Here is a 12413-nt window from a genome sequence, read left to right as displayed (position 1 = left end):
CAATGTTTTAAATACTCTATTTATCGTATCATAAATCTAGCTATAAGCAATAGTTTTTTTGCATCAGAATATTTGATTGATATGGAAAAGTTTAGTAGTACGTAATGTTACAACTACTGCATTAATTAGTTTTACATAAATCATTACAAAATTTTTTTAATCTACATTTACTTTTGAGTTTTTTTTTAAGGAGACTTAAGATGCTACAGCTGAGGAAAAAGTCAACATTTCTGCTTGACGAACGAGATTTTTGAATTATGAAGTTTTGAAAAATCATCTTTCGTCATTAAAGTGATAAATGTTATGCTGAAATGATTTGTAGAAGGGCTGGAACAGTAATAGTGGCAACTATTTATTTACACCTAATAGAAAAGCGATACATGTCACTAAGTTTTGCTGGGTCTGTAGTACCAACCACTATTTGTGGTTTAACCAGTTGAATGGGACCCCGGAGACAGCTCTGATTTTTTGATTCAGACCAGAAGCAGAGCAATATCTGGTTCAGCACTCTCAGAGGTATCGTTTCGCTTGGAGGACTTCGTGACCACGAGCATATTCAACGTCCCCCAGTCACCTTTTAAGAAAACTGGATCTTCGATCGACTAGGTTGGAACCCAAGACCCTCCGGTCACAAGTCTGATGCCTCCACCACGGCTCACTAGGTTTTACTGTCTTCCATTGATCACATTGTGTACAATCTGTTTCTAACGGTGTGGAAGTCGTAGCAGCGCCTGTTCTGTTGATAGCTTGAATGGAACGATCTACTGCGACAATATTGTCTAAAACAGTTCCAAAGCAAATGCCACCAAGTCTTTCCTTCATCTTACGAATTAAGGCAACGCCACAACAGTTTATATCTGGGGTGCATGGTGGATGGTACAGCATTTCTCACTTCTTAGCCCCATTGGTTGAGCTAATTAAACAGAGCTCGCACTGCATGGGGCCAATTCGTTTTGCCACTGAAAACAGATCCACCACAAGCTTCTGAAAGAACTGTATGACATTTTCGTTTTGTAACACTTCTGTCCTACTCAAATTTTCCCCAACTCCGTCGATCTTGTTTCGAAAATATTGTGACAGTATTTACTTCAGATTGCAAGAAAATACAAGGCACCGCACCACTTCTCATGCGCATGACGCAGGCAGGGCAAATTATTTTGGTAAAAATTAAGGTAGGCATGTTACTAACGTGTGGTATACGCGACATTCTTTGGTTTAATTTGTGTTGCGTTTTTGCAGCAGTGTTACCACTTTTAAAGTTCCAGCCTTCGTATATGTCGACAACGTAATCATTCGACTAATTTTATGCGTTCTCGGAATGGTTACGTATCAGTCGGTGAAACTAACAGTTGTACAAGTGTCCTGGTTGTGAAAGGATTTACTATTTAAGGGTTTCTGAAAGATATGACCACCAGCTCTTCATAATTTTTCCCATACAAATTTCTGTTCAAGTTTCTCAATGTTTTTCTTACTTTCAGCCGCAATACACTTAATAAAATCTAAGACATCCTTGCTACTAACCACATCAAAATACTTGACCGGTGTCGAAAAATTAGGATTCTTCCTGTAGTTGAGAATTATGGATGACTGTAATACATGACCGGCGCATTCGATGTCAACTCGCGGGCGATCCACCGTCATCAGATGGACGCGCTTCAGCTCTCGCAGACCCCAAAAGAGGACCTAAAAATAAAATTAATCATTTAAAAATATTGATTGGTGTGCCAAAAACGGAATCTTAATTTGCAAAATGCATGTAAATATCTTGAAGTAGTTTTATACTTGATCTTCAGTGGTTCTAGACATTGCATTTCTATTGAACTATTATTCTATCTTATCCTTCTAAACATCTTTCATCGACATAGTTATTTATGGGTCGATTCTGGATTTTTTTCTGGCATAAAGTCATAATACATAATGAAAATTACATTCACTAAGACAATAAAACAAAAAATTTAAAAATGTATCATCTGAAGATGCCGATAAAACGAGCGGCTGAGTAAACAGGGGATTTAGTTTTTAGTCCATGCTTCATTGATTTTCTATCCATTTAGAACAAGTAAAAGTGAATCCATTTCGTAAGACGAGAGTTGCTGCCTTGCATCATTTGAAATCTTTCACTAAAGAATTACATAAAAACTCGACACCTGTTAAAGAGTTTTGTTGCAATAAAAGTGAAAATGATCGAAAGTAAAACTTCCGTTGATAGTAAAAATCAAATCAGGTAATAAGTCAGACGAGACACTTATTTTATCTGTGAAACTAACGTCAAAATTTGAATAAAAACAATGTATACACTGAGACACAGAGCATTTTTAAAAAATAAAATAGTGAAATTAATTGAGATACAAAGATTTAAAAAGAAGTAAATAAGAGTTAATTAAAATCCAATTTCACCGAAGGGCTCTTCGAGACTTGCAAAGAAGATAAACATGCAGAATGTTACTTTTAATGTGAAAGCTTTTAGGACATTCTTAAGTTATTTTTCTAATCCTTTTGCAAGAATTAAGCACATTAAGATGTTTTACAAACAATTCTAAATGCTACTTCAAAGCTTTCCATATTTTATTACTCATATTTGAATTCATATTTCCCCCTTGAATAAAACAATGTATGAGCTGTATCCCCTTTTATAAGGTTAAATGTAAAGTAGGGTTAAATGTTAGGCTATGCTTTTTTCAGTTTGCTAATTTTTACCACAAAACGGTATAGATGACGAAGATGAAGTTTAAAACATTCCTATCCATTCAAATTCAGTAAACAGTTCGAAATGAGGTTTTATTTTGTTCAGAGATTGAACTTGATTTTTTTTATGATCGAAAGAGTTTTGGGTTAAAAACATATTGCAGAACATCGTAGTGCTTGTAAGCGATTCTTAGAGCAATATGAAATATCACATTTGTTTATAAAACATAAAGAAATAACTGTGTTAATTAATAGACTAAAATTAATTGCCATCCTAAAAAATAACTTTTTAAAGTTATACTTATCCTATGGAGAGATAAAATCTAAGTCAGCACACAAGTCAAGAAATTAAATAAATATATGATTAAATCCTATATCCGAACCCCTTTGCCCTAAGGCACGTTTTTTATTTTAATAATTTAAACCTTAAATTAATAATTTAAAAAAAAAGGAATGACCATCGTAGTTTATAGGTGGATAGTGTCAGAATAAGTTAATATTATTTACTATTAAATATATATATATATATAAGCTGGTTTTCGACTAATCACAAGTAACAAAACTTCATTTTTTAAAAAAGTGTATCATTTTTTAAAAAATATTTTAAGCCTGGTTGCGCCATGCCGCTACACTGCTGCTTCGCTGGGACTGATAATAACTCGGGGGTGTTCGGGTAAACACGACATACGTATTCATCGCCGCTAACACACCATGGGGGGGGGGGGGCATACGAAGGCCTACCCGCTTTGGGTCACCCTTCCATAGTACATTGTGGTCATTTAATGATGGCAAAAAGGTGCGGCAAAGTAACTCCCTTTTTCAAAGTCAGTGAGTGCTCTGAAACTTATAGAAGCCCCAGGCAGGTGGACATGGTCTCGTTCGAGAGTGAGGATTGTAAAGTAGTGCAATCTTGTTGTTCATTCAGTAGCCATCATGCTTCGGAGTAACGAACACTGTCGTAGAGGCCTGTTTTTCAAAGCAGAAGTATAGTGGTTTCAACTCAGCGCGCTTCCGAAATCACTTCAATATTACGCTTTTGGGATCTGCCCCTGAGCATAAATCTATTCCTTTGCGGGTGACAACGTTCAGGAAAACTAGTTATGTGTAGAAAAAGAGGTGGACAGGAACGTCCATCTGTATGATGAAGAGAGTGAAGAGAAACAGCAAAATTCGGCTCACTCAGAGTATGGCTCAATTCTGGTGGGCTCACTTACCCGATAGGCTTCTTCAAACTTCTTTAAATGTGTTTAACTTTGAATCATAAATAAATAAAAAACATCTTTACCACTTTTTTTTTAACATTATAATACGAAACAAAGAAGTTAACTTGTCGCCCCCTGCAAAATGTAAATGATATGAACTTCATAAAACAAAAACTCAGATTTTGAGAATCTAATTTCGCTTCGGTCAGTCCCATTCACTTCGCTCCACGTTAACTTGATGACGATAATAGTCATTTCAGTTCATTTGGAAGGTATCTGAAAGCGATTTGAGTCATCGCCTCCTTTTCTTTCACAAACCTTCTAAGTCAGGGCCTCCGAGAGCTAAGGCTGACCCGGAATGAGGTGAATCGGGCAGAGCGAAGCAATATTAGGGTCACATGAAACTATTTTCACGGGCTTCTTGAAACTCACCTCAATTCTGTATTTCGAAAGCGTCGGTCGAATGGATAAGGGCACTGGCAGGATGGGGCCTCGATCAGACCTCCAGACATTTTCTTTGGGGCGTGGCAGCTCCGGCCCCACCCCTTTCTCATCGGAGTCGCTAAGTTGCAGCAGCTCGAAAGCGGCTAGCAATTCTCCCGCTTGCTCGGAACCCCTGTAGATATCGTACCACTCCAGCGTGGGCGGAAAACGAGGGCGGCAATAGGGCTCATCCGCGAATTTCACGTGAGGACGAGCCAGAGTGCGACCTATAAACTCCGATTTGCCCTGAAGGAAAGAGAGAAAACCATTTGTACTTATGAGGAATACTTAACTGGGGAAATTCAAGCACTGGAAAGTACTACTGTTTGACCATGTATCGTATGTAATTTGGTAATCTGCCAAGTAAAGACTATTCCATCTGAATGAATTCACTAGCGCCTTATTCATTTATTGCATGCTCAAAAATAAATAAAGGGGAAACAAAAATAGTTGCCATGGAAACAACAAAAAGAAAATAAAATATTTTCATTTCGTTTAGAAGCGTAAAAGCAAAATGGTAAGCGCAAAACTTTGTTGTGACTAAATAAATCAATTAATTTTTTCCGTGAGAATATAGATCGAATATACTTTAGATTAAAAAAATGTTACTGTGAGCAAATTTTCATTTTTACAAAACTAAATAATGGAGAGGCAAAAGTACAGATATGAAACAAACCAACTAACATCCTCATAAATTAATAGATACGTTCATTTCCGCCTATAAACCGGATATTAGCCTTTCCATGCAATCGATGGTCAGAGAGTAAAATACTACCACGTGAATTGATCTTTACATTAGATGTTACATTTTAAAGAAAAATATTATTGATTAATTCAGAAGTTATAAGCCACTAAATGAGCTAACTTAATGACTAAACTGAAAATGCCACATGTTCCAAAAAGTGTGCTGCACTTTTTGAAATTTTTGTATAAAAAAGGCAGGAAGAAGTCTGAATCATCTCTTTGTAATGGGAAAGTTTACGGTGTCTGCAAATCGCTGCCACTCGAGATGTATGTCTATGTGAAACGCAATGTTTAATAGAAATATATGGTGAATCGTTTATGACAAAGTAACGGCATTCAATAAACACGTGACTGGAGACATTCAGAGTGATTTATTAGTTCGCTTTAAACCAATGATGGGTTTGAAGGATTGGTAAACGGTGATTAGTGAGACTTTAACACGAACTAAATAGGCAGTGGAAGAAAATTAATGATAACTTGATACGATGGTTAATAGCTTGAATATTACATTATATAATTTATTGATACAGGAGATTCCAGCATGTGTTGTTTACTTACTACTTTGTCTTGATCGAAGATCTCTACAACCACGAGAGGAGGGTCCTCTCGTATATTTTCCTGATTTCCGTAAACCACGACATCCGAGAACAGCAGCATTTCGTCCCAGGTCGGACTCAGTGTCTCGTCGATAACCTATCGATAAGGAAAAAAAAGGGATAAATGATAAATAGATCCACTCAATTCTTCCTATAAACTTAGGACTCATTTCATAACTATCAGCAACAGTTTCGGATAGGAAGTGGCTAAGATTCCATTCACGTGACTGACTCTCATCTTTACAACCACTTGGTCCTCATCTCTTTTACGGAATACATTCATAACAATTGAACAAAAACCACGTAACAAATTTCAAACTCGTAATAAAAACTTACGAAAGCAACGTGAGCTTAAATTAATCAAAAGTAAAAGGCGAACTCACACGCACACACAGATATTATATATTCATCGGGATAAATGTGAACTTACTTGAGTTGTTTGACTTATGTCGGAGAATAGGACTCTAGCGAACGGATCAGACAGTCCAGAAGAATCGGAACCAATCAACGATCTTGCTTGGTACATGTGACATCTAAGCTCAAATACTTGTTTCTCTGAAAGAAAAGATTAAGATTAAAAGAAATGAGCTGTGAAATTTTACTTCAGGCCTTATAAAAAAAGTTTCACACTAGAACATGCCACAGGTTTTGCCTGCAAAGTTAAGGATGACTATGACTTCCATAATAGCAATTGGAGCTTAAGTTCCTCAAATAAGTAATAAAACTTGGAGCAGGGACATTTTTTTACGCACCGAAATTTTTTTAGTCGCTCCATCTTCATCTCCAGCTCTATTGCCGGATATGCTCCGGCTGCGATAATTTTACTACACATTCAGGCACACTTTTGAGTTTCAGATTTTAGTTTGCAATTTTTATTATAAAAAGGAACATTAAAAAAAAATAAGTTAATGAATTTAAACAAATATATTTTGTTTTTCAGTCTTTTACATTTTATGAATCACTCTACTAAGTATAGTTTGGTTTAAGTGATGTGGGCAAGTTTGAAACTTTCTTTTATAGAATTGATGGTTGAAGTAATATCAATTTTTTAATTTTCGTTTAAAATTATTTATAAAAATAGGCAAACAACGTAGCAACAAGTCTCTCATGGAAAACGTTAAACCCCCACCTTAACTTTCAGCATTGTGGTTTAACATTGCTTTCATGTTTTCTTTGGAAAAAGAGAAGCCTCGGATAAAGTGATTACCGCGAATTAAAAAGTGGATACTAAATTCAAAATCAGCCGGATACTAACATATTAATTTTAAAGTTTTTTAAAAATGCTGAAAAAAGGAAGAAATTAAAAAGATTATTAAAATAAGTACAGGAGCTCCGGAACAGGGAAAATATAGAGGCACAGGGAAAACATAGATTCGAAGTGCTCCGACTCCGGGCTTCTGCTCTACCTCTCATTAACACATTAACATACTCAATAACATTTAAACATTATTCAAATAAGGTGAAGTAATCGATAGTACACAGGTCTCTCCTATTGTAATCCGAAACTTGACGCATACTACAATTCGTAGATACGTCAATGTGAAATGTAATGTTAGACATAAACGTATCGCAAATCATAAATGACAAAGCAACGGCATTGAATTATCACGTGAGTGGGAACATCGAGAGTCATTTTTGTCAGCTTTAAACCAATGACGGTTTTTATGTTCGCATCTTTTGATACTTTTGCTGACAACAACAAAAGTTAAATTGCGTTCAAATCCCGAAAAACTTTTGATATAAACCAGATATTTTGTCGTATTTGCCGCTGCTGTAAATCCTTTGCTGAGGCTTTATTTATATTACTGCCGACACACTTAATTGGGCACAGTTGTACATATATACCCACCTCGTATAACTCAAAAACAGTGCGCTGTGGAAGTACAGTTGAGAATCTGAATTTTGATTGCATTTCGATGTTTAAAAAAAAGGGTCTTGACACATTTTTTGGGGGGAGGGGGGGGATATCGGTGTTAATTTCAATGCGGACATAAATAATGTCAAAAATTAACTACGTATCACTAAGCTTTTAATCGTCAAGATTTCTTCATCTTGGCAATGTATTGCCAAGTTGCAGACAAAAATGAAGTTCTGAACCCGGTGCACGTTTGACAATATTTAGCGAGATTCTTATATAATTAAAATTGTCGATATTCGGAAAATGATTCACCGGAAAAGTGTTTTCTGTGGTCGCAACAAGTACGGAATGTGATTCTTTTAAATGTATTTCATACTCTCTCTAAGGCACTATTATATTGTTCTTTATACACGTTCGATGCAGTTTTTTTAAATCTAAGACCCTGAATTCAACATCACGTTTCTTTGCATTTGAAAGTGCCATTTGAATGTTTACCATGCTTTTATAGGTATAGGAAAGTAACTATAAAGATATTCATTTAAGAAGTAATTCTTCTAACGCGTGTACGTGAGCACACGCGCCCATTCTTTTGTTATTAAAAAATATCAACCATTTTATAAGCTTATACAAAGTAGTAAGGGGTCCACATGAGATATTTTTTCATAGCGTAACAGAAATAACAGATTTTTCGTCGTCGTTGATAACCAAAATTCACTTTAACGGCACGTCGAGACTTGAGCATGTTAAACGTTACGTTGAAGTCGAACCGTAGCTTCTAATGCGCATGGCCTGGACAACCGAGCAAAGTGAGCCGCTATCAGTTTGCCCAGTTTCAGCAGCACTCATGTCTGGAAAGTTCTTTGGATATCAATCAAAGACAGAAGACCAACCTGCGTATCGTACGGAGAGTGGTGGTGCCGTTTGGAGTTTCTCAGCATTCCTGATCTCGTGTGAGGAGTCGTCGTAACCCTTGGGCAACCCTTTCAAGAAGTACTTCTTATGCTTGGTGAGCCCCAACCACAGGTACATGTGCAGCTTGGCCTGAATGGACCATCCACCGGGGCCGGACCCTTTCTTTCCAGGCAGCTGCAACGAAACTTCATTAGTATTCGAAGATCGTTTATTACGAGTGAAGAATTAGACTGCATGTGACAATAACCATATGAATAAAAATGGCTGTTATGAAGAAATTGATAAAAATGATAATTTATGTGTCTCCAAGTGCACACAGACAAAAGATACATTTTCTTTTTTAGTCATAAAAAACAGGGTGCATCTCACGTAATATAGGTGAAATTTCCTTTTTTAAAGAGTTTTTTTTTTTTTTTTTTTTTTTTTAAGAACTCATAGCGCTGACTTTTATGTACAGAAAGTGGGTAAGACGGCTTGGTCAAAAGTGAATGAACAAACTATTGCAAAATATTTCTAGAAATATGGGGTGAGCTAAAATATGGAGTTAGTTGGTTATGAACGTGAAAGGGCGTCATGATGATACAGAGAGAAGAGAAAGAGAACTTAGTGATGATAGAGTTAAGGTTTATCCCCAGTTTCGCCGACATTTAAAATTTCCTACCCCCTTTCATATATCAAAAGGTGAGATTAAAACTGAAAAACAGAGGGGAAGGAACTTTCGTGTCGATCAAACTGAGGAGAACACCAGAGATAAGTTAGATGACGGTCACATGAGATTTGGAGTTTTATTGGAGGTTAGTGTATTGTTCGAAAATGTGTACAACGGGTTCTGTTTTTTTTTTTTTTTTCAAAATCATACGTCATAGTTCAGTTAAAAAAAAAAGAATATCTAGAGTGTTCGAATCGCATTATGTTTCATTTAAAGAAGCTGAAAAGTATTTGTTTTAGTTACTTTTTCATGAGGTGCATCAGTTAGCGTTTATTGAGTTCACAAAGTGTTAAATTAGGTGGACTGCCCAAAAGTCAGTTAACATAAAAAAGTTAAAACAATTTAGGAATAAAACACATAACAGGATGAAAACTGATGAATTTGGTAAGTCAAAATTTGGATTTATTGAAATCGTGAAGAAATAATTGCAAAAAATCTGCCACAGTCAATCAAAAGACCGTTGAAGGATTAATAAAATACGCCATTAATACAGATGAGAGGTACACTATGAACTGTTGCAAACATTATAAGTGACTAACGGCTGACAGGTTGACCACCTGCTGTTGAGGACATAGTCTTTGCAAGCAGATAACTGAAATCGGTCTCTTTTGGTATCAAATGTGCGTTACATTTTCGTTTCCCCAAACGCATTTTTCAAAGGTTGCTACCATGTCACTTCAAAGATGTGTGTTCATTTTAAACTTCTTATGTATGTTAACTCTTGAATTTAGGGAATATCAAATGCTAAACGGATAACGTTAAGTGAACTGCAAAATTTCAACATTGAGTACTTCGAAGTTCATTTGAATTTTGAACTATTGATTAACTTCCTACAACAACATAAAATCATAAGTCCAGCAGCAGAAATGTTTTCAACACTCTTCGATGCAGATTATAAGACTCTAAAATAGTCTGCAGAAAAAATTATATTTTAGATCAATCACAAAATTAAATCAACACCGATAATCGTAAAAAAATAATATGCTAAATTTAAAAACTGCAAGTGCATTCTACTTTTGGATTATACCTTACGAAATACGACATCCATCTTCGTTAGTAAAATTTAAGATTTTTTTCTTTGAAAATTTAATTTTCTTTCGCCCTAACGAAGAAATAGTCTACAGACTTAAGCATAATTCAGACATGGTCCGCACATCGCGTTCGCCACGTAAAGTGGACAGACGCACGTTTTCCGAAATGGGAGAAGCATTTATAATTTGCGAACGCGAGTAAAGCACATGTCAGTATTCTCACTCAATAGAAAGATCGCGCTCATCTCGTGGAGACCAATGAAATGAGACTCCCAACTCTACGAACGTCAGAGACGTCAGATATCTAGCTCCTCGTCCCGTTGACGGCTCCCGTACAATACGGTTTGCTGTCATGGCAACGTCAATTGAAAACTGGTTTTAGGGAGAAAAAAGCGGAGCACGAGCCGTACGGACGCAGTCTGAATGTTGCTTTACTCAAGAATCTGTGACGTACGACACCATGTCGCGCTATTTCTGTAACCAGGGTCAAAAGTACTTGAATGTGCTGGCTAGTTTGCCTACCTTGAGAAAGAGGGTTTGTACTTTTCCGCAGTGTTTGCCACTTTCTTCTTCCACTATGGAAAACACGAGATCCCGGGCGCAGAGCCGCTGGTAAGCCACTCTTTTTCCGCCACTGATGAGCCACACGAAAACATCCGGCAGTACTGGCTGCGGCTGAAATATTAAAAAATTATTGAGTAAAGGCCTTACAACTTCTATGTCATAGCTTCATATTTATTCATCGTAACATAAGAGCTATTCATTAATAGAAGAAGAGGAAAACTGAAGAATATAAGGGTCCTTCTCCAGAAAATGTAACTTAAGAACGCAAATATTTTTCAATTTCTAAACCTTTTGCTTTCTTTTTTTTTCATTCTTACATGAAAATGTTACTTATTAGAAGTAACCATAAACAACGGTAATGCTATGTTCCAATTATTTTACTCATAAATAAATAAAAAAGAACAAAAAAATGCCTTGTTGATGGAACTAATAATAAAAAAAGATAAAAAACTAGTAACGTTTAAAAACCGAGGCCAATTTGATATCAAAATAGTAATTTTGTTAATTGTGCAAACAATGGGCTATATTAATGATTAGTGGGAATCTAATATTAAGTTCTCTTAATTAAAGTACGGCTTAATTTATGGTTATCCTTTTAGTTAAAATATGTGTTAGAAAATAGTATTTGGTAAATTTTAGAATATAGTGGCAATTTATAATTTTGGTAGAATGCCTAACATTGACGTACAACCTCCATCATTTATTTTCGCCTCAGAAGTAATGACATTGATATGGTCTGTAACGGAGGTGAGATTCACGGAGGTGAGGAATTTTCATTAATATAGGACTAATGGATACATTTTTCAGGGAAGTATTTTTTTCTTCGTTGCTACAATCTGCGCACGTTAAACATATGGAAACATTTTCACTTCTTATTTACATTAATTTACATCCCTGAAGTTCAAGTTCACGGATGTCAGAGTTCACAATAACCACGTTTAGTTTTTCTAACAAAATCTATCTTCTTGTTTTTCGGCAAAAATATCACAATTTTTTTATGGCTCAAAATAAACAAGGGGGTTCCCTAGTATCATGGAAAATAAAATGTGATGTCATTACTGCCACGTATAAATGAGAAATGGCGTTTTGTGTTTATTTAACGGAGGTGAGAATTTATTGTGTGACATGATTCCGTATCCTACTAAAACGAACTAAAACACAATATTAAACAATTAAATATACTTAAACAATTAGTATTTGAGACGCTTGTGAAAGGAGTAATAAATAAATAAGTAAATACTTTTAATTATACAAGTTATTAATCAAAATAAAATTTGATGTCATTACTTCCACGTAATGAGGAATGGCATTATGTGTTTAGGTAATGGAGGTGAGAATTTATCGTGTGACATGTCTCCTTCTCCTTCTAAAACGAACATAAATCAACATAAACAGTCACACCAAGTGTTTGACACCACGGAGGTGAGAATTCACATGTGAACCAAAAGTATATTAAAATAACAATTATTATTAAAAAATTGTTCGCAGGTTAAAATAGATAGTTTTGATGAAATTAAAAAGCATTGTAGAATAAGTTGTTCCTTAAAGTTTTTTACAGTAAAAGGCGTGTGACAGAAAAGTTACACTTTTTGAAGAATGACCCATAAACAAAACATGCTGATAAGATAT

The 12413-nt window shown here is 35.6% G+C and overlaps 1 protein-coding gene across 1 annotated transcript in view; it reads right to left on the bottom strand.

Annotated features, from left to right (window-relative positions):
- Nucleotides 1–12413, bottom strand: part of LOC129234111 (otoferlin-like) — a 407264-nt gene that overhangs the window by 43857 nt on the left and 350994 nt on the right. The window contains exons 24-29 of the mRNA XM_054868003.1: nucleotides 10743–10895; nucleotides 8459–8654; nucleotides 6141–6265; nucleotides 5673–5807; nucleotides 4320–4616; nucleotides 1522–1683 (exon numbers count right to left, since the gene is read on the bottom strand). Coding sequence (XP_054723978.1) covers nucleotides 1522–1683; nucleotides 4320–4616; nucleotides 5673–5807; nucleotides 6141–6265; nucleotides 8459–8654; nucleotides 10743–10895 — 1068 coding nt within the window. The remainder of the gene's footprint in view (nucleotides 1–1521; nucleotides 1684–4319; nucleotides 4617–5672; nucleotides 5808–6140; nucleotides 6266–8458; nucleotides 8655–10742; nucleotides 10896–12413) is intronic.

The sequence above is a fragment of the Uloborus diversus genome, chromosome 1, assembly GCF_026930045.1.
Source record: "Uloborus diversus isolate 005 chromosome 1, Udiv.v.3.1, whole genome shotgun sequence".
In the NCBI taxonomy this organism is placed as follows: domain Eukaryota; kingdom Metazoa; phylum Arthropoda; class Arachnida; order Araneae; family Uloboridae; genus Uloborus; species Uloborus diversus.
This window is presented reverse-complemented; position numbering and strand designations above follow the sequence as displayed.